The sequence below is a fragment of the Oryza brachyantha genome, chromosome 5 (assembly GCF_000231095.2).
Source record: "Oryza brachyantha chromosome 5, ObraRS2, whole genome shotgun sequence".
Classification (NCBI taxonomy): Eukaryota; Viridiplantae; Streptophyta; class Magnoliopsida; order Poales; family Poaceae; genus Oryza; species Oryza brachyantha.
The window spans coordinates 20,096,383-20,119,834 of NC_023167.2; the positions used below are offsets into that span (position 1 = coordinate 20,096,383).

The 23,452-nt window shown below is 39.9% G+C and overlaps 2 protein-coding genes across 2 annotated transcripts; one reads left to right on the forward strand and one right to left on the reverse strand.

The window, feature by feature from the left end:
- The first annotated feature begins 9,420 nt into the window (after positions 1-9,420).
- LOC102702849 lies at positions 9,421-12,691 on the forward strand. Its single transcript, XM_006654821.3, has 4 exons — positions 9,421-9,712; positions 10,817-11,365; positions 11,906-12,067; positions 12,209-12,691. Exons 1-4 carry the CDS (start codon positions 9,605-9,607, stop codon positions 12,302-12,304), a joined length of 915 nt encoding a protein of 304 aa, XP_006654884.1. The 5' UTR covers positions 9,421-9,604; the 3' UTR covers positions 12,305-12,691.
- A 514-nt stretch (positions 12,692-13,205) lies between these two features.
- On the reverse strand, positions 13,206-19,306 carry LOC102703123. Its single transcript, XM_006654822.3, has 16 exons — positions 19,169-19,306; positions 18,963-19,074; positions 18,794-18,876; positions 18,589-18,652; positions 18,382-18,499; positions 17,287-17,441; positions 17,101-17,201; positions 16,576-16,603; positions 16,477-16,493; positions 15,749-16,050; positions 15,539-15,676; positions 15,411-15,448; positions 15,224-15,274; positions 14,048-14,215; positions 13,847-13,959; positions 13,206-13,617 (listed from the first exon to the last, which is right to left on the reverse strand). Exons 1-16 carry the CDS (start codon positions 19,285-19,287, stop codon positions 13,494-13,496), a joined length of 1,731 nt encoding a protein of 576 aa, XP_006654885.2. The 5' UTR covers positions 19,288-19,306; the 3' UTR covers positions 13,206-13,493.
- Between the last annotated feature and the right edge of the window lie 4,146 nt (positions 19,307-23,452).

The window sequence follows — 23,452 nt, forward strand, 5'->3', positions numbered from 1 at the left end:
TATATATATGCGCACACACGATGGCGCTACACATCATGTCACAGAGAAGATGCGTGCTACGAAACAACGTAGCGTGTCACACAACGATCAACGAACCGCCCTCCACATCAGCCCACCCCTCCCACCCCCAACAAAGCCAGTGGAGTTAAAAAATAGTTGACAGATACAAATGTTTGAGTTAAAAAAATAATTTGTGGGGGTGTTTACTACGATACACCGTGGAGTTAAAAATTAACTGATGACAAAAGGAATATGTGCGTTTACTGATTGAATTAAAAATTAACTCAAATGTCTAGCATGTGTAACATGTGTTGTATTGTTCGATAAGTTAAACTTTAACTACGTAGTATAACAACATGAAGTGCGTTCACTAGCTTATATTCATGCTTCGGTAAATTAAAATTTAACTGAAAAGAGTCAAAACTTAACTTACTTTATTCAGGGTACCTCGTAAGTAATTAAAAAAGTTAAAATTTAACTGTATCTTATATAAACGGGATGATTGCTCTATTCGTGGATAGTGTGGGGTCTGGTTTGGCTGTGGTGTGCCACACGTTGTTTATTACATAGCGCTAAGAGCGTTATATATATAAATATATATACACACACGTACGTACGTACGTAAGTATCAGGAACAAGAAACCATCTAGACCAGCTAGCAGGATTCAAAGGCAAATTAACTAAAAAGAGCATTTTTCATACTCGTGAGGTATCATAAGATATCACTGTTTTCTATATAAAATTTGGTATCTTATAGTAGGTACTAAATTTTAGTAGTAGACAGTCTTTTTAAGAACGGTAAAATTACTCAACTAAAAAGCAGAGGAGAAAAAGGGAGTAAAAAGTACTCCATTGGACTCCTCAACTCTGCAACAATTAAGCAAGCATCGATTTCAACCTTTAAACATGGTATGGGAATCGGGTACTTAGCAGCCTAAACTTTAGTTTTACATTCTGCTACACCATACTTTTGGCGTGGGGATTGCAGTAATCGTTTTCAAGCTTTAGGTACAAACAATTAAAAGCACAAGGGAAATGGAAGTAAAAAGTTCGTTAATTAGACTGATGAACTCTTTGCAACGAATATCGCATCAACATTCCATGAAACCAGACTAAGGTATTGACAAACAAAAATTGTTACACCTTTATCTTTTCACTTGTGGTTACAAGTTAAAATTTAAATTTGTCAGCCTCAAATTTATAGTGGATTTTTAGGGGTTTTTTTTGTCATGGTTTATTTTCCAATCTTTACTTTTAGATTCTAAGGACATGTATATAAAAATTTTATTTATAAATTATTTTTCATATGTAAATGAGGTTTGACATTTTGTCCTAAAGAAAACAAATAATTACCCCCTTAGTCTTACATTTTACTGTACGAAACAAAAAAGAACACTATACGTAGTATTTGTGGCTTGGCGGTGATTGTGGAATGTGGTGCTCGTTGAGTTCGAGTCCTAGGTAGCTAATGTAGATCTGGACGACAACAAATTAATACTACTGTCCCGGTCTTCACCTTGATCGCCAACATGCTGCAGTTTTCTCTCCATTTTTACTGAGATTTGTAGTAATGCGTGGTGGGATATATCATGGGAGTTGGCATGTCATGTACCACGTCGTGGCCGGATAGTTTAATTTGACTCTACAGTTCCATAGTTCCAGCATTTCTACATACCTTCCAAAAAGAATCTATCTATCAGATGTGATGATAGTGATGTTGATTAAAAACTAACCATCCATCCATGTCCTGCGCCGAGAGTGGCTTTAGTCGAAAGACTATACGCACGGCCGAATTAATTGGCTTCAGGTAATAGGCATCTTGATGTATTAAAATTTTAAACTAAAAAAATTTATATCTTGAGACAATTTCTCAATAAATATAAAATTTTCATAACTGTGCACCTAATGTGTTAACCGGACAAGGAAATTTATGCACGTACATTTTGAGTAATTAAATTATTAAGAAAGGAAGAAACAAGAAATAATATTAATACTCTATGACAAGAACAATTTGCATTTGCTAGTTCTAAATTTTTGAATAATTAAATTAAAAAATGGAGAGATTAAGACGACCTACTGGTATGAATTCTATATTTTTTATCAGCTAATAATTTTATTTGAAAATTAAATTGCTTTGTTGTTAGGTACTTAATAACTGGCACACAATTCTAGCATGTAATCTATATATACATATGCTAATTAAGCATTCTAGAAACTTAAAGGTTAATTAGAAAGATCAGATGAATCATATTACCATCATTGTAGATATATATACACATGCTTATCGTTTCACTCAAGGTGATAACGGTTTATCAACAACCCAAAAATAATTTATAAGTAAAGTTTTCTGTATGCACCCTCAGCAATTTAAAAGCAAATGTGAAATACACTATGATGAAAGTTATAAAATCAACTCAAAAATTAAGTTTTATAATTTAATTTGTGCAGTAGTTTTATAAGTAACATCATGGGCGATGTTAAAAACCAATGTATTTGCATGTCATGAGAATTTTAGTCACGTCTAGTGATTCCAAATTTCAGACTAAACAAAACATTTTTTTTAAAAAAAAGTACTGCAATAATGACTTGAAACCAGGTGCAGTTTGATACTACTGATTAATTAGAAATTTCTGAATTGTTAAATCAAGAAAAATGGTTTTTAGTACTTTATTATTTTTTTTAAAAAAAAGAGAAACAATGCGCGAGCGACTAGTAGTTAGTCGAAAATATCATTGAAGTGTCTCTTTCAATCTAGGGCGATGACGGCCTGAGCTAGGCTCGCGTCCCTATCTTGTGGTGGAGTGAACTGATTTCAGGGGGGGATGAATTTGTGGTGATGGCTGTAGCTCGCTTGGTATTATTCCAAATTAATGTTTGGGTGATTGGTAAATTAATGCTAATTAGGGTGGTAGTGGACCAATGCTTTTAGTTCCTTTCCCTGTTCTATTTAACTATTTTTAGCTCGATATATAAAAGTTTTGCCCATACTATTTTAGACCCACCTTTTAAATTTTTTTATAGGTACTCCCTATGGTAATCTCTCTTAGGCCACCCGAGATAGCACACTATCTCTAAAAGCTACCTAAAAGATAATTTCTTCCATGGTCTAGCTCTTAGCAAATAGCTCATAATATAAATAACCTTACATGTCATTCTCACTTGACATTAAAGTATATGCAAGTGACTATCTCTTAATTAAGAGATAGCTTTTATTCTCTTTATTAAAATATTGTATAGAACATCTTATAGATAGCTTATAGATACTCATTGGAGAAGGCCTTAGGCAGGTCATATCCAGGCGATCGAAATTGATCCGAGATGTGTTGTTATATAGCTAAGCTTAGGCGACATTCGACTTTGCTTAGGCTTATAAGCTAAAATTAATATTTTAAAATTAAATACAAAATATATTTGAGGATTTTTTATTATATTTTATTTTCTAGCCTTAAATAGTAAACACGTATATAAAAATTTTATTAATAAATTTTATTTAATATATATATATATTTATATTATTTAGCTCAAATAATTCAAACGATCACCCATGCAGTAGGAGTAGCAAGGAGGTGTGTAGCTATCGTGGATTTGATTCCGACGGCGTGGTGTGCCACTTGTTGATTGGCTGACCGGACGTGTTTGTCGTCGTCTCCGGCTCCGGCCGTCGAGTCGTCCTTCTATCATTTATTTTAGGCGCAGGCTACCTTCCAAACTCCTTTGAGGGACCGACCTTAATCTGTCATCGACTCCATCGATCTACTTAGTGACTAATTTATTTATAATTGTACAGTATTACAAAAGATAACTACTCTAGTAATATAGCATTCACATCTTTTCGTTTTTCTTATAATCTAAAATTTAACCTTTTATTTTTAAAACTCGAGTTGATTTTAGAATTTTTTATCATATTTTATTTTTTAACCTTAATTTTTATATCACTAAGAACATATATATAAAAATTTTATTATAAATTATTTTTTTATTTATAAATATATTGTTTCGCTTATTTCTCAAATAAGCCAAGAGATGGACACCTAAACCTCTATAAATATTTATGTTTGAGAACGGAATAAGGCCGAGTTCGGCAGTGAGAGGGTAAGGTAAGTTACTCGGCGCGGAAAACATGATAATAGATTAGTACATGATTAATTAATTATTAATTATAAAAAATATAAAATAGATTAATATGGTTTTTTAAAATAACTTTTCTATAGAAAATTTTCAAAAAATACACCGTTTAACAGTTCGGGAAGCGAGCGCGTGTAAAGCGAGAGGATATGGATAGGTTAACTAGTTAGCCGAACGGGGCATAAGTATCTTCTACCACCATCATGTGGTAAGTGCAATTTCTCGAATTCAAATTTATTACAGAAAGAGTACATTCGTGGAGTACTAGTTGACCCATCGACTACCTCATATTTAAATTTCTTGCTATTTTACTCATAACTACATCTCATTCCATGTCATCTCCTTATTTAATAAGGGGCAATTTAGTCAATTTTCTTCTACTTATTCTATGTATTTATTTTCTAGCTTTGGTTTTTTGATCACTAAGAATACATACATAAAATTTGTATTCACAAATTATTTTTTATTTGTAAATATGACGTTTGGTTTTTTCCATAGAAAAAGATAAACAACATCACCCTTATATATGCGTGTGTGTGATGTGTGTGTGCATATACATAGAGTCTAGCTACGGTAATTCGTGATTTATGGGCTGCTTTGTGAGTCAGGGTCAAGAAATATGTCAAATCCCCTTTCAAATTTTGATTTATATGGGTCAATAAATTCTTCATATTAGAATCTTATAGCATGCAATTTTTTTTATTTTTGGAAATTTTTAAGTATTTATTTTTAGATTTTTTTAAATGATACATAAAACATTGATTATTTTATTAATATTATACAATCACTTTTAAAAATCTCAAACAAACACTTAAAAATCTCCAAAATTATTTTTTTGTGTTCTATAAAATTTTGATATGAAGAATTTATTGAGCTATATAAATCAAAATTTGAAGGTGATTTGATATATTTTTTAAACTTGACTCACAGAGTAGCCCGGGACTCATGACTCATCGTAGCTAGACTACATATACACACATACACACTCGATGGGAAGAGAATGAGAGATCGTTTTTAGAAAGCTATAAAGAGAAAATAAGCTTGGTAAACAGAGAATATAGAAATGGCAGAAAATACTGTAAAATATAATGATTTTATAAACTCCTTAGATAATATAGGTTTACATAATCTTGATAATTATATATATTAGATTTTGATTTATATATAATGTATGTGTATAATATACATATGTATAATGGATGTTGGATGATAGATGCATGGTAGAGATTACTTGTGTAGGCGAACATATGTTCTATTATGTATATCCGTGTGTGTATGTATGTATGTGTATTTTAGGACCGAAAGCATGTAATAGCATATGCATAGATACATGTGCGCAGCATGCAGAAATTGCTCTGATCGATAATGGCCAGACTGCTTGCTTTCGGCTGCTTCTCATGGATTGAAATCATCTTTCATTTAGTAATATCATAAGATGTTCGGACTCTCTTAGAATTCATATAATTTATATAAATACTGATGATAATAATAATAATAATAATAATAATAATAATAATAATAATAATAATAATAAAAAATCAAAATCTAATATATATAATACTGATGAACGAGTCTAAGTAAAGTGGGTCTTCCAGCAGGCTCTGATTAAGAGGGATTAGGTTCCTCTCTAGTCGACTGCACTGTGCAGTCGTTACTTAGATGTGGGCCTAGGGTTCGTTAGGCCTACATGTCGGTGATGACTGCACGGTCGATTGCACGGTGCAGTTGACTGCAGAGGATCTCAATGCATTGAGAGAAGGGGGAGAATATGCCATATACCTATTTATTTATCATAGTCTGGAAGATGAGAGGCGAGGCCACCACCCCTACACGGTTTTCTTGTTTACCTGTTGAATCCAATAAATATTTGGGTGTTACTATTTCATAAATATTTTAATACATAGTTAAATTAAACTTTAGTTTATATTTAGCAATATGATATGAGCATTCCAACTTAAACTTATGTTTAAATTGATTAAACCATTGTAGTTGATAGATAATCCATGAATGATAGTTAAATAGGTAACATAAACACTACAAGACGGCCCCGTCCAAGATGGGATACAAAATAACTAATTACTATCATCTTGTCTTACCACTTTGCTCCCAGATCTTTTCTTCCTCCTTCGCCCATCTGGATATTCAATTACCTTCTATGCTCATACTATCCTCCATACTAAACTACCCTTCGTGCTTCTCCCTCCTATGTTCCCCTCTCCTTTCTCTTAGCATGTGGAAATGTATGATAGGTTGCTTGTGCTAGATCTAGTGGCATAAGCTTTTATGTTGCTGGATCTAGCCCAAGCACACATCAACTATGAGGGTGGTTTTGGTAAAAAAAACTATGAGGGTGGTGGAATGGTGGCGATCCTATGGCCTCTCTCCCCAATCTCATAGTTACACTATGGCGACGTGTGCCAGATCTAGCCTCAGTAGTGATAGGGGCAATGAGGGAGAAATGAAAGCCAATAGGAAGGATGACGACCGGTGCAGGTTTCTTCTAAGCATTTTGATGGCAATGAAGGGGCCAAGGAAGATGCTAGATCTAGAACTTTAATTTGGCAACTGACACTACAACACACCCATTATACTCTTTCCCAAGCCTGTCGCAGTTGTGTATCGGCGTTTTGTAAAGGTACGCTGTGCCATCCTGACTGATACCCACAGGTTCCACCCCTGTACCCTAGGTATCAACAGACACCTATTGTTATCAACCGATACACATAGGTACTAGGCACTCTAGGTATCTGCTGGTACCTATAGGTATAGTCGATACTCATTTGTACCAGGTACCCAAGTACCGTGTATCATGTATCAAGGCACAAGGATAGGAACATGTTTTGTCACCAACGCTTGGTCGGTTGTCCAGCAAGCCTTAAGCTGTTGGCATGTCCTCTCCCCTCTCCCTTTCCCTTTTCAAACTCCGTTACTTGTTTGTTACGGTAACGCTCTGCCTACACATCCACTTCCTAGCGTCCTACGTTCCCCACTGTGTGATGATAGTGTCACTACTAGTGTCATCACCATGCTCTGCTACCAACTGGTGGTTTTACTCGAGCATAGTGCAAAAAACCCTGACCGAACCGACGGTTGAACCCAAAAAAACCAGAACCGACGACCTTAATGGTTCGGTTCTGTTTAAAGACTGCCCTGCAATTGAACCGATCAAAAACCGGTGAATTGACCTGTTTTTTAGAATCAAAGCGGTTTTTTAATTTGTTCTATGATAATATTGTGTTATGAATTTATTAGGTTTCCATACTATAATTACTTCTTTTATTTTGTGGTAACAATAGATATATCGGTTTCGTTTATACATATTTTACCAATTTTGTGATGGTTGTATATTAAAATAATACAAATTAAATTAAATATTAATAAATAAAACAATGGTTCAACCGGTGACCCAGTGGTTTGACCGGTGAACCGATGGCTAGAGCAGGTCGACCTTTGGTCCGGTTTTCTGTACTATGTACTTGAGTCATGTGCCTCGAGGAGCACAATGTGGTGTGAGATATGGAGGCGTAGAATCATGAGAAGGAAGTAGAGACATTGGATGGCATCAATTTCGCCCCTATGTGTCTCATATAGACAATATTCCATCATGTATTCGTCCTCAATAGCTAAACCTATGTATAAGTGAAGTCTAAGGGTAATGGATATGGATAAGATTTTATACCTACTATAGGTAATGTGTATAGCCATGGACATAAAATTATCTCATGGACATGAGTATGAATATGCACTACTTGTGCCTGCCATGCCCAATTGTCATTCCTACATGGAGTCACGTAGGACGATGGGAGTGATGACTTATATACCAAACGATAATAAATAACAACAAAATAGAATAAAATGAAGAAAATACTATATGTCAACCTTATTTGTTGTTTACTCCTTCGGTTCAAAAATATGAGTATCAATAGGATTTGAATCTTGTAACATGATATAATTATCTATGACACTATTTATAGTATTACTTGTCTCATCAATCACTTCACATTTATAATTATTCTGTCTATTTTGTCCCTAGCTACCCCCTTATCCCTCCCATTCCTCATTTGAGTGGTACCATAGTCTTCTTGTCAACCTTAATATCTACTAACACCCACACCTTTTCACTTATACTTATGCTTATAAACTAAATTTTAAATTTTCAACCTTAAATTTGGAGTCGATTTCAGGGTTTTTTCCATCATATTTTATTTTCCAGCCTTGATTTTTAGATCGCTAAGAACAAGTATATAAAAATATTATTTATTTGCAAATATATTGTTTTGCTTAATCCTTGAATAAGCCAAAAGAGATGTTTATATTTTGGAACAGAAAGAGTATCTTTTACCACCTTCATCCCATAATAAGTGCATTTCTTGAATTTAAATTTATTACACAAAGAGTCTATTTATGGAGTACTAGTTGACCCATCAACCACCTTATATTTAAATTTCTCTTCATTTTACCCCTACCAACATCTCATTCCATGTCATCTCCTTATTTAATAAGGGACATTTAAGTCATTTTTCTTCTACTTAATTTGACTCTAGGGTGCTAGAGATGCATTTATATTGGGATGGAGGCAGTATATCCCTAACTTTCTCTGTATTGTCTATTTAAAGTTACTTTCTACAATACCACGTGACAACACTTCATTTAAAACGATCTCAATTTGATGATGCGATAGTATGTATAGTTTTTAAGAGTCAAGGGATAAAAAATAATATTTTACATGTGACTGATTTTTTAAATAAATAATTTTTTAAATAAGACGGATGATCAAAACCAAGAGATTGTATTTTTTGGGAACAGTGAGAGTAGATAGGAAGCTCGGTAAGCATACTGAACATTGGGAAAAAAAATGACGTATATAGAATTTATGAATCATACAAATCTTTCGTTTAGATTTCTTTTAAATCCGAGAGCTATATTATATTTTGAGATTTCTTTTAAATTCGAGGGCTATATGAGATGGAAAGAGGAGTATGGTGGCTAAACGATAATTCCCGTTAGCATGGTAAACCTGAGCAGGAGAGGAGCGGCAGGCATGTGAGAATTGCGATGAAAAAGTATCCAGTGCAGAAGCGGACAAGGCTAGCAATTGCAAGAGTAGAGTTTGAAGGTGTGGAAATAATGTGAAGGTGGGGCCCACGAGGGCGACATGGGGACCCACGCGCCACACATATGCTGCAATCAGGCTTTTGGCCTCTTCCGGAATTCCCTTGCCTGGACACAAACACATTCTTCATAGAGGAGGGAGGGAGGGAGTGGTAATACTAATATTTGTCACGCTCGCTCTGTGCTGTGCTGTGCCCTTGTTTTGTTTTGTGTTGTCTTGTTTTGTTGCATCAGCCCTGTATTACATATAGGAGGGGAGTGCTCAGCTCACAGCTTACACCAACAAAAACAAAATTTTATAAAGAGAGGAGAAGGGGGACACACACACACACAGGTTGGCTTCGCGAGGGAAGAGGCCGCCATCGCCATGTACGCGGAGACCACCGGCGCTTTCGGCTTCGCTGCCTACTCGCAGCCGCCGCCCGACGCCGCCTCCTGCTCCATCTACACCGCCTCCGCCTCCGCCTTGCCCCTCGTGAGTACCTGTACCTCACCCTTCTTGCCTCACACAAACAACATCGAAACAAATCTTGTTCCTCCTAGGCTCTCGCCTCCCTTATTACGGTTGATTATGATGGCTTGTCGGTCCGGTCCGAATCAAATTTCACCTCCTCCCCCCACTGTTATGTTAATTCATCCTTCACTTTCCTCTTCTATAGGAATAGCCGATCGACTTTCAGATGATGCTTGCTTCCCTTCCTTCCTTCCTTCCTTACTGCTGTTGCTTTCTTAATTAATTTCTCTTCTCTTCATTAAACACAGCAGCTAAGCACGCTGTAACTAAAAATGCGCCATCGCTCGCTGTATATGGTGAATTATAATTCATGCGCTCACTTTTCCTTTTCGCACTCAGCCAACCTAGCCTAGGGAGTGCAGAGGGGTTAGCAGGCACCAGCTGCTCATGTTGGATGCAACTTTTCCTTTCCTTTTTTTCTTCAGTCTTTTCATTCACATCTTCCTTTATTTCGTTCCTTCTTTCTTTCTTTCTACGCGCACGCACAAAAATGATACTTAAAAAAGACTTTCGAGATAGATGGATATTTAGTGCCTGCCCAGGGAGATCAAATTAGGTTGGGTGTTAATAGAGTTTTTTTGGGCAGGATTTCTGATGCTCACAAAATGCCCCTGTCCATCAATCAGTATATGCTCTGGGCGCATGACAGGGACTTGTAAGTTGACATGTGCATCAACATGTACAAAAGCCACCCTACTACTTGCAACCAATACCTTTTACTTAACACACTCCACACACACACTTACTTTCTTATTGCCTCGCGCACTGCTTCTACCCCTTTCTCTCTAGTCAATTTTTGTTCTTCACTCTTTGGCTTTTGAGGGAAAAGAATATCTAATATCTACTGCTGTCATGTGGACAGAACAAAGCATATTGATTAATTACTCTTCGCTTTCTGGCCCGCCGTACAAAAGAAAAGAAAATATGTTTCCCCTCCTGCCTCAATTAACAAGAAAAACGAGAGAAAAATCATTTCAGCAACAACATTTTAGTACATCCATTTTAAAACGAAATGTGAAGTGCAAGCGAAAGCTAAGCTGTTCACACCTCTTTTCCATCCAACAGGGAAACATGGCGCAGCCATCCTTGGTATCGGAGTATGACCTTGGAGGTGAGGGGGACCTGTTCAAAGCTCCTGAACCCATCATTGAAGATCCAGTGCTTAGCCTCGATCCACTTGCAGCTGCCATTTCAATGATATCTGGCACTGAGAATGTAATGGATGAAACTATAGACGTTGCAGATATTGGCGACATTCAGAATGACCCTCTTTTAAGCGAAGTATTATTGTACGAGTGCGAGAAGGAGCTCATGGAGAAATCTGCAATCGAAGAGACGATCTCTGAACTGCTGGACGTCAAGATTCCCATGCTGCAAGTCGAAGAGTTCCCCAGACAGACCGAACAAGTTCTAGGACAGGTCGTGCTTCCGGTCATGGAAAACGAGAAACCATCAGTTCCTGAATGTTCACTCCAGAAAAGTGTCAGTTTTGGGTGCCTCAACTCAGCTGAATGGGTCAATGGAGCAGCCAGGCCAAACTTCCTGGACTTCCAAGGATTGGACTTTGAGACAGCGTTTGGGTTGAGGAGGGCATACAGCGAAGGAGACATTCAGGTTTGATCATTTTCTCTTGCCGTATACAGATAGATAAGGAATTTGTTGTGACAAGAGCAGGCAATGACTGTACTGTAAAGTTGTGTACACAGCTGTCGAGAAAAGAAATGTTGAGACAGAAACCAAAACCTAAAGCATCACCTTTGGCCTTGTATTTGTGCGTGGTGCTTTACTTAAAGGCCATCAAAGCTATGACCCTAATTTTTACATGTTACTATTTCTGCCCAAAGTAACCTTTTCTTGATGATTTCATCACTGTTTTAGTTGATCTCGAACATAGCGATTCTGCACAGTAGTGCAGTGTGATTTTGTCTTTCAAGTTACTATTACATGCACGCTCCTGCATACAAAGTTGGTTTCGTAATTCTATATGTGCTGTAAGAAATTGTCTAGGTGTCAAAAGTGTGTATATCCTATACTTTCCCCCTTATTTTAGGAAGGCACCATTTGCAGCGTTGTAGGAAGTTGTGAGATTGTTTGAGTAAACATTTTCCAGAATGTAGGGAATTGTGCTTACGATGTCAATTGGCTTTTGAACAGAATCTTGGAGCCAACACTCCTCGACCTGGGAACTCAGCAAACGTTCAAGCATCTTGCGAGAGGTTTGTGACCATCAGTGATCTGAAATCTGAAGAAAGGAAGCAGAAGCTATCTAGGTACAGAAAGAAGAAGGTGAAGAGAAACTTTGGCAGGAAGATCAAGGTAAAGACTATTACCCTGTTTCTTGTTATTTATATATATAGAGAAAAGGAAAAACAAAAAGACAGAGAAATTAAAGGATATGATTAATTAGAGAAGCTGATGAATACAAGATGACTGACAGAAAGAAGCATTGTGTTTCAGTATGCTTGCAGGAAGGCTCTTGCAGACAGCCAGCCAAGAGTGCGAGGGAGGTTTGCCAAGATCGAAGAGAACGACGTGCTCAAGCCAAGGAAGTAGAGAATGTGGTGTGGTGTGCTGGACCTAAGAATAGGGAGGAATGCATCGCAGCTGCCAGTGCCGGAAGGAGCTTTTCCTTCTAGACTAGAAAGTGGAGTGGAGGAGAGGACAGGAGGAGCAAGGCCCACCTTGTACGGCGAGGCCAAGGTGGAAGAAGAAGAGGGACGCGGCTGCAGCACTCGTCGGAATTAATTTTAGCTGCTTTTGGTCGCCTTCTACTACAAGTAACTAATTATATTTTCCCATGCATGTGTAACATTAGTAATAAATAATTATGTAGTATACTGTATAATACTAGTAGTTATCCTTGGGTGCGAGAAGAGCTGAAGGCCTCATGTACAAAAATGGCTTGATAGTCGTAATAATAACAATAAACTTCTGCTCCCACCCTTCAGCTGTACCCGGGTTTTTCTATTCGAGAGGGTACAACCACCACGCGCGCACACGTTCTTAACACACAGAGACACACGGAGACACTGACACCTAAATCTTTTCCAAAATTTAAATTTTCCACTTCTAAGTTTAGAGTTGATTTTGGTTTTGGTTTTTTTTATTATAGTTTATTTTTCGACCATAGCTTTCATCGCCAATAACATGAACATCAAAATATTATCCCAAATTATTTCTCAGATCTCAGTGCAAGTGCAGACCCACTGAACGGGCCGCATCCCGTGTGACTACTGACGACGACTCCTTAATAAAACGTTAAAATGCCTACTCAATCAACCGTATGGAATCTTTGAAAGTAGCAACAAGAAATGGACCTCATTAGCTTCCAAAGGCTCTACTGTCTTATGATTAAGCACTACTCCTTTCCTTTTCAGAGCTAGATTGCTCCAAACAAGCAAGGCTAACAAAACAAGAAGAGAACTAGACAGCAGGCTATCATGAAGCTAAAACGGAGAAGAGACAAAAGCTTATGATACCAATAATAATAAACAAGGAAAGAAACGAAGGGAAGCGGCATCACCTGACTGAAGGCGATAGATAGTTTGATTACTCAGTGCACGCTCTACATTTGAAGGTATACAATTCTTCTTCGGGCCTTATTTGCGTCAGGTCACATGGGCATTGGCATAACCCAAAGGTCGCGATCGTACCTTTATTACACTCTTCAGTGTTCAAGAGGTAATTATGGAAAGTGAAGGTGATTTTTTTTTTGAAAAAAAATAACAAGATGATTCGCCAGTTAGTTAACCCCGTAGATCCACTTCTCCTCGTTGCTAGTGTAAGAGACCAGCTCCCTGGGTTCAAACCAGAGAGCAATCTCAGCCTTTGCTGTCTCTGGGCCATCGCTTCCATGGATTATGTTTCTGATGTTCAAGTGATGGAACGTGAGTTAGAAAGATTTACAAAGAGCACATATCGGGATTGAATTGACAGGTTCTCTGCATCTCTGTATAGATGGAAAACATGATGGATGTTGGGTAAATTAGCAGATTTTCAAGTCCTATTTCCAGTTTCCAGGCAATAGAGATCGATCCAGTGTCCTTTATTCATACCATCTATCATTTAGGTTAATGCGAGTAGGATGAAGTATACCTGCCAACAACAACAGCAAGGTCACCCCTGATGGTTCCTGGTTCGGACTTCTGTGGGTCTGTAGCACCGATCAGCTTTCTCCCGTACTTAATAACACCCTCTCCTTCCCAAACCTGCATAATGGTGGAACATATTCAATTCATGTATCATTACCCAGCTACACAGGTTAAATTTATTTGCAGAGATGAGGCATCTGCTTACCATGGCAAGTACAGGGCCAGAGCTAAGGAAGTCACACAATCCATTGAAGAAAGGTCTGTCTTTCAAATCATGATAGTGCTTCTGAGCAAATTCTTTGGATGGAACCACCAGCTTGACGGCAACAAGCTTGAATCCTTTTCTTTCAAATCGGGACAATATCTCAGAAATCTGCAGAACAGAATGGGAAGAAACGGATGGGAGAGATCGATCAGATTCCCGTAGGAAATTACAAGCATATGGAGACAGAGATTAAACAGTACAATCTAGTGTTGGGTTGCATGATTGAAATGGTTCTTTGTCGGCCTGCCATTGGTGAGGGTGTTAGATGTGTACTAGGGACCATGATTAAGAGAAGAGGACCCCAACTGTGCAGAGTTGAGGAATGGGGTCCAACCAATTGCCACAAAAGAAAGACAGAAACGAGAACAGACAAGGCAGTGTGGCAGATGTGTCTTGACATCTCAGAATATAGTACTATATGTCATGTGAATGTGATTATTAGCGTGCGCCGAGATTAGAGATGGCAACGAAAACCCGCGATCCGAGACCCGATGGATATTTACTCCATTAAGGTACGGGTATGAACTAAATATATTACTCGTGGGTAAGTAATCGGGCAAATACCTTCACCCGATGGGTACGCGGGTATGGAAACGTTCTTATGGTCCCCATACCTATTTATCCATGGGTAGTAATACCCATAAGTTTAAATGCACATCATGACCTAATATCAAATTAGCCTAGCCCAATTAACCAAAACCCTAGGTATTTAAATCATCCATATCTTTTCCACCACACTATATAAATGTGTGATATCTTAAGTATGAGTGTCTATTGTAATATACTATTTGGAAACTATACAATATACAATTTAGATTGTTTTAAACTTTTATGGGTATATGGGTGACCTGATAGGTAAAGTTTACCTAAGCGAGTATAGGTCTGGGGAAATTTTCCTATCCGTGATGAGTATGGGTATGTTAATGGTACGAAATTTTGCTGGTGGGTATGGATCTAGGGTACTAATACCCGATGGGTATTTATCCATTTCCATCTCTAACCGAGATGGTGTCAGGTATGTTACGTGTTTACTCCTGTTGTATTTGGGAGCAGTCAGTCACGCGTTGTATAGCAACATTTTATATGTAGAAGAAGAAGAGAGAAGAGAAAGCTCACCAGGCCCCTTTGGACGCCGTCAGGCTTGATGGCGATAAAGGTGCGCTCCATCTACATTGGCATTCCAACCAATCAATCAACCATCATGACATGACATGACATGAATTGGCAATCAAATACTACTAGTTAACTTATATATAGAACAGTGGCACAATGAAATGGAAGGGGATGTATGAGTGGAAGGCACCTCTGCAGCATGCGCCTCCTGATCCTGTAACATGTAAACTGCAGCATAAGGGAGGGGGGGTTAGATTAGATTAGAGTAGAGACAAATCGATGAATCGCATGGTGAGGTGAGGTAAGGATGATGCGAACCCGCGGCAGGGATGGCAGCGATGGTGGGGAGCCATCCGGCGGGTCCGGTGGAGGCGCCCGAGTTGTGGTAGGAGTAGGCTGTGGGGACGGTCTTCCTCCCCAGGTTGGTGAGCGTCGCCAGCGCAGCGTTCCTCCCCTCTGCGTATGTATGGATGTATGTCATTCGTTATTCAAAATCAAAATCAATCAGAGTCAGTCTGGGTATCTGACCGGCGAGGACGGAGGAGCGCGGGGAGGCGGCGGAGAGGAGAGACCTGGCGGCCTTGCACGCCGACTGGTACAGCTTGGAGGAGCTCATGGCAGCGGCGGCGGGGGCTAGGGTTCCGGCGTGGCGAGCGATCGATCGATCTCCACTAATACTGGGAGGTGTTGTAGTAGTACTAGTGGTGGAAGATGATATGATATACAGTGGTTGGGTGTGGCCTCGCCGGCGTCGTCGGTGTCGGTGGCCTCTGAGTGGCTGACGGCACGACACGTCAGCAACCCGATTGCCCTCCTCTTCTGCTTCTTTTCTTTAGTTGCGTTTAGTTGGAAAAAAAATGGGAGACGCGTAATACAATCGCACATTTAAAGTATTAAACATAGTCTAATTATAAAATAAATTTCAGATTTTGTCTAGAAACCGCGAGACAAATCTTTTGAATTCAATTAATCCATCATTAGCACATGTTGGTTTAGACTTAAAAAATTCGTCTCACGATTTTCTACATAACTGTGTAATTAGTTTTAATGTTTATGTATTTAGCGCTTTATTTAGACGATTCATGTTTTTAAAAAAAGTTTTTAGAAAACCAGTATACTCCATAAATAAAGAGAGAGACCGAATCTCGCTTTTAATGAATAACTTTCTCCTGCCAGTCGGCAACGCATCCCGTTCCTTCCTTGCCCTATTAATCACTCTTAAACGTGACAATTTATTAATGTAGAGTTAAGGATACATGCACGAGCAGTGAATCTGTTAACACGCAAGTGTAGCAGAGACAGCAAATAATCAAATGTCCCACTAGTATAATGTTAATTACTATGACATACTATACTAGGATATTAATAGTACCACCGGGATCACTGATACGTGAATCATATCTTAAAATCAACGTATTTAAATGTAGAGGATGTAAACCCCTCTCTTCTGCACTCCTTTCATGTCAAAATAAATTTTAAACAAAAATAATACTCAAACTGGACACACCCGAGTAAACAAATAACGGCGATCGGATCGCCAATCCAGAAAAAAAACACATGTGCTGTGCATGCCGTGCCCTCCCGAGATCCAATCTCCTCGCGCCCCACCTTCCCCATTCTGCAGGCCGTATCATTCCACATGACATGAACAACTACTAGTAGTATGCATTTTCCTTGCTTGTATTGTTCCTCACAACTCCGAGGTCTACAATTAACTGCAATGTCTTCTTGCATTTGCCCATTTACATGTATCAATCAAGTGTCAATGTAGCAGTCCACGGTAACTACCGGCACAACACAAAGCGTTCGCTCCTCTACTCTAATATACATCAACTACATATGCATCTTAATTTGTACACCCTTCAAGACACCAGGATTACCATGAACCAACTTCTTGCTTGCTTGACTTACTCCTACCCTCCCCACCAGCACCGTACGATAATCCACAATCTCCTCTTAGCGCTCTCACCCATGAATCCACCTGCACAATTGTAACGCATATACTAATTCTCAGGATCAAATACAACATTACATTCTGTTTTATGCACAACCAGGGCAATCTTTACCTGTATCTCAGACATGCTCGAGCATTCGAACTTCAAACCTTGACTGGTCATTATGTAGAATGCATATCTTGTTTTCTCATCTTCTGGCACAAAATTTGGAAGCTGCCCCACTTCCACAATATCGCTCAGCAGCGTAGATTCTTGTGGACTCAGATCTGAAATCGGTACTTAACTAAGATTGGACTTGGTTTTCCTTTACATAATAAAAGCAAGACACCTAGATGGTTTCCCAATATAGAATCAGTGTGTAGCCAGATTCTACCATACTGAGTGAATGAAGCCGTTGCTGGTGCATTAAGCGCATGTGTTTTTACAACTAGCTAAATGCATGTGTTTTGCTACTGATAAAAGAAAATATATTATAATTTTCCATGAAATTTGTTATCCATCCTTTTCTACAGGGAACATATTCACCTTAATTTGATTTTATATGTGGTTATCCATTTAGATTGGATTGTGTTTTTAATAACTAAAAGTTCCATGGGTAATTCGTGAAATTATAATAGGGGTTGTGGTAGATTCACTGCCGCAGCTCCCACAGAGGGGATGGGGTGAGCAGCGGACTGCCAATTAAGTAGAAATTTATGTGATTATCCAATTGTTAGGCATATTTGCCGCCCCCACCCACACGCGCCCCTTGTAATGCAGTTAACTGCCAGCAGGCTAAAGAAGTCATCCCCAGTGATCAATCCTGAGCTGGGCCTCTGGAAGATCATAGTACGCATGCCATTTGTCACAGGTTGCACTTTAATTTGTTACAATATCTGAGTACATACTTGAATGTAGGCTAGACATTTTGCTCAGTAATTTTGTGAATATGTCATTTATGTGTTTACCAGTTTAATGAAAAGGGCAAGCAATGTTAAATTGCTTTTACAAGACAGTTAGGAAAAAAAATATTCTTTTGTGTTGCCCAAGCTGCCAAAACACATATGTAATATGTTGATATGCTTTATTATCCATTAGACGCAGGATATAAACTGTGATTTCTTTTAGTCTTTGCCTCCCCTCATGTTAGAAAATCCTGGCTCGGCCAGTAATTAGTATGAGATAGAATGGCAAACACAAGACATGCTCCCATAATAAAATATCTACCTGTAGATTTCAGATAATAGTATACACATTGCCCTTGTAGAACAACAAACCGGGGAAGCCAATCATCAACATCGGCATCATCTAGAATAGGTGGCTCTCCAGGAAGTTGAGTCCATCTCTATACACAATAAAACATCATAACCGTCAGTCTCCATAAGACAAGATTGAAGCAATGTTGGAGAAGGCCAAATTGTGAAGTTTTCTTACACTTCTAATATTGAGATACCCAGAAAGGCGTGCATATCTCAAAACTTCGTCAATATTTTCCAACCTGGAAGGCGGAAACCATAACAATTACATATGATCAGGAAAAAAAAATGCTTCCATAACTTGTGACATTGTTGGAAAATCAGCACAGGAAACTTAGTTAACTAGCATAATAAAATGTTTGTTGTAGAGGAATGTGCCATACCGAGCTTTTAACTGAGATTCCCTCTCTTCAGCATCAGCAATCTCAGTTTTTAATGATTCTACTTGAGCTCTGGTTAACTGAACCTGGTACCAATGAAAAATGCATGTGTTATAAGAAGGAATCATGGTAGCAGGACACAAAATTTGTGACTAAGAAGTACTTCATTAACCTTGTCATCATCCTCGTTGATGGTCGACCATCTAATTCGAGGAATAGACAATAGATGCAAAAGAGATGCAGCTCCCATAACTCGTTTTGGAGTCCAGGAACGCCTGCGTGCACTGGTGACACGACAAGAGCAAACATACTATTACAATCACAAAGGTGAAAAAAGTAGTTTCAGAGCGAGCGAATTCCTTTTGTTGAAAGCATCACCTTGGTGGAGAATCCAGGTTACTCTCACTCGTGGATAGACCACCAGCAGTCTCCATGGATTCTCGTGATGGTAGGAAGTGTTGGGGAAAGACCTCTATCCTTCCATAAACATCATCCATCCAACTATGTTACCACTATTAGATAGAGCATAATAGTCTGTTGTTTTAAGAGAATGCAAATAACTGTCAATAGACAATAAATAAGATAATATTCCTACAGTACCATATAAATTTACATTTAATACTGTATGTAGTATCAGGATAGAGCTCAGAAAAACAGTTGATGGAGAGAGCAACTGAGCATACTTGCATGTTTATAGGATACTAATAATTCATTCATTTGACGCATAGATTAGTTTGAAAGAAGTTAATATCTGATATCAGTGTTTTTGGCAAGGGAATTGGTGAATGGGCGTACAAAGTAGAGGACGGAGGGAGTTAGAGTTGTGGGGAGAAAAAGCAATCCCGGGCGCGAGAAACCACCGGGATCTGAAAGAGGACACAAATCGAGTGTAAGGCCCCAAGCAGGAGTCGCGATCGGCGATGAGGAGGTGGTAATGGTCTGGTATTAGTGTGCAGAGGAAGAGTTGGTGAAATCGATCCGAAATAGTAGACGCGGACTAGTAAATACCTGCGGAAAGAGATCATACCTCGGAGGTGGAGGTGAAGGGGGCGGGGGCGGGGGCGGCAACGACGACGACGACGGCGGCGGCGAGTCAAATCGGCGGCGGAAAAGGAAAGGTGGGTGGCTGCTTTGGCGTAGAAGGAGAATGAGAGGGAGTTGAAGGGTAGTGCTGTAAATTCGTCGTTTACTTGGTTTCCTTTCCGTGCCTACCTGTCGTCGTCTATTTTATTATTACTAGTATAGTAATACATTGCAAAAGTGTAGTACGAGTAAGTCACCAAGAGCATCCTAACAGCTCATCTAAATTTGATTATTTATATCTTTATTTGGATGATCATCTAAACTAGTTTCATCTTTCATATCTCTATGTACTCTATTAGATCATTCATATATAATATTCTCTATATTTTTTTGGAGGACGGAGTCTTTGGAGGATAGAGAGATCATCTAAATATAAAGTTTCTCTCTACTAATATGGATGACGTCTAAAAATAGATGATAGGATAGCCGTTCTGTTGGAGCTCAATTTATAATCTTCATCCTCTATTTTCAGGATAGATAATAGGATAGATGAGCTGTTGGGATGCTCTAACAAGCCTTGCGGCCAGGCCTATCTTGGACACTTGGAAAGAGATCTTTTGCCGTTGAAATAAGTTCACCCGTCGTCCCTCAACTTTACGTCGTGTCTACGAGACATCTCTAAAACCCCAATACTAGAAATCTTAGCCCCTTGAGTTTTCAAAACCATGTAGATTAGGTCCAAGTACAGTATGCATGGATGGTTTCACTAACGTGGCATCCTAGTCAGCAAGGACAAAATAAATTATAGGACCCACATGTAGGTCACATATCAGCTCTCCCTCTTTCTTTTTTCCTCTTTCCTTCTTTTCTCTCCATTCTCTCCCATCCTCTTCTCTCTTCTTCCTCTCTCCTCTCCTGCGCGGGTAGCTCGCGGCGCGGGCGGCTGCGGACGAGTGGCGCGCGGTCGGTGAGCTGGGGCGCGCAGGGCGGCGAAGAACTCCTGCGCCCGGAGACGCGGTCGGGCGGCGAGCGGGGGCGACGACCTATTGCGAAGCCGGGCGAGCGGGGACGGCAGGGCTTGTAGCGGCCCGCGCAGGCCGCTGCTTCTCTCCGTTTGCTCTAGAGTCGTCGTCTCCATGCCGAGCATGATAGACATTGTCCTCAACCTCGGCCTCAATGACCAGCCAACCACGTCGTCGTCGGCCTCGCCCAGCGTAGCGGCGAGCCCTTCGCTTACACTCCTACCACCGCTTCCTCGACATGTTCGGCGTCATCATCCGCATCAGCCGTGTCATCGTTGCCGAGGCCGGAGAGGACCGAGGATCGGGGTGGACTTCGTCACCGGGGAGAACAAGACACTGGCGGCGTGGAAGAGCCCCTCCGACCCGTTGCCAGGCTCGGTGGTCGTGGCCATGGACACCTTCGGTGACCAGGAGGTGTTCATCTGGAACGGGCCGACCAAAGGTGTGGTGTTCCGGGCCCTGGGACGGCGTGCAGTTCACCGGCGACACCAACAGCCTACCGGCGTGCTCCTGCCTCTGTGGGCTCTCGCCGCGGTCGCCGATGGCGTGGGTGCTATGGGATGACCGTGACGGGTACACTCGGGGGACGCCGCTCGACTGCACCCACGCGTGCGTCGAGCAGGTGGAACTCCAGTGGCAAGCTCGGACAGGCTCGTCAACCGCCTCCCCCTCCCTCCCAAACTCATCGGCATCCTCTCCCTCCCAAATTGTGCCAACGCTGGCTTTTTGGAAGAAAAGAGGAGAATAGGAGGGAGGCTGACATATGGGGTCAACATACCTTTTTAAAATTATTTTTGCTGACTAGGATATCACGTCAGTGAAACTAGGAATACATATTGCCATAGGACTAAAATTGCACAGGTTTATATAGTTTAGGGGTGAAGATTTCTGATATTGGGGTTTAGAGATGTCTCGCGGACTCGATGTAAAGTTAAGAGACGGCAAGTAAACTTATTCCTTTGCCGTTTGGGCTTACTGCCTTTCCACCACTCACCGTATGTCAAGATTGAAGATATGACTTCTCTTAAGATACTCCCATTCATTAGGGAAATAGTCCACTCAAGTATCGGTATGGGTTTCATTTGGGCTTTATTACAATCAAACCCGATACAAAGTATCCTCTAACTTTTAAAACTAGTGCAAATCAAGTTCTAAAATAATATCAAGAGTGATTTAGCTGACGTGACATCTAGATGCCTTGTTTGACTTTTCCTTCGTCTCAGGTGGCGATTACATTTGCTCTCTACATATGCCACTTCGAGGCAGTGGTCGCGGATCACCTCGACAATGATTACTTCTCTCTATATCCACCACTTTAAGGGAGCGACTGACACCCACCACAATGTTGCTAGGCGCCCATCGCCTCCTTCCAATGGATATCACTAGTTTCCTCCCCACAAGCCTCTCATCGCCAGGGTCACCCCACTTTACCACCATGGAAGTCGTTGCCACTCTAGTGCCTCTATCACTGCGCTGCCCCTCCACCCGGCTAGCCACATGTGGATGATCGAGTAGTAGATAGGAGAGAAAGAGAGGAGGGAGGAAGATTAAGCCAGAGGATAAAGACATGATGACATGTGGGTCTTATTGCTGATATGGATTACACAAGAGTTCATTGTACCTTTGAACATGCCCTAATGATGCATCAAATTGCTCTTCAACTCCAAAGGAGTTCCATAACTAACACAATCACATTTAAGAAACAAAACTTGATGGTAACTATTATTATACTTGTGCTAATGTGTTACGAGTCAATTCACTAATACAAATAAGATACCATAAATTCTTTCAACTACAATCATGTAAACAAAACATTCAAAATTGTTTGTCTATCAAGCATTTGTTAATCTGATTATTATTTAAACAAAGTCTAACAAAATAGCGGCGAATCACCAATTAATAATGACTATTATAGCTTTGTATAATTAAATTATTGAAAGTACATCTAGCTCCTAAAGTGGGTTTTGGATGATTAATGACAATTCTAGTCAAAGCATGTGTGTGCTAACAAATTTATGGTTGCAGAGAAGTTAGAAATGTTTTAACTCATGCTATAAATGCGAAAATTCGATAAAGACAAGAAGTGATCCTTAAAGCTAAACGCGAATGGAGCCAAAGCGATAGAAGGTGTTTTTTTCTATTTCGCTTTGAGTCGTAGGACAATCCGTACTTTTAAGAGGGGTCACCAAGTCGATACATGCATCCATGAGTGAGTAATGAGTGTTAGAGGCTTGGTTAAGTAAATTCTAGAGAGCCTGGACCAGACAGTCCGACCCCAGACAGCAGTCAAAACATAAGTGTTGGCTGGACGGTCCGGCCCCTGGGCCCCGACAGTCCGGCCCATGTAACTTTATCCAACAGCTAGCTGATGTTTGACAGCACTATATAACCCACCTCGGGATTCTAGCCGTTGGTGAGGCTTCTAGTTCAAATAGTAGGGTTCCTAGGTGTGTTCTAGCCCTCTCCAAGCCTCCCCCACTAATCCTAACACTCCCTAGAGTGATTACAGCAAGAATAAAACCTAGGTTGTGAGGTTGATGACTAGTGAGTGACTTTGAGTGATCTTGAGTGTTCTTGTGAGTTTTGTGAAATCTTGTGCGACCGATGGATGCATGTG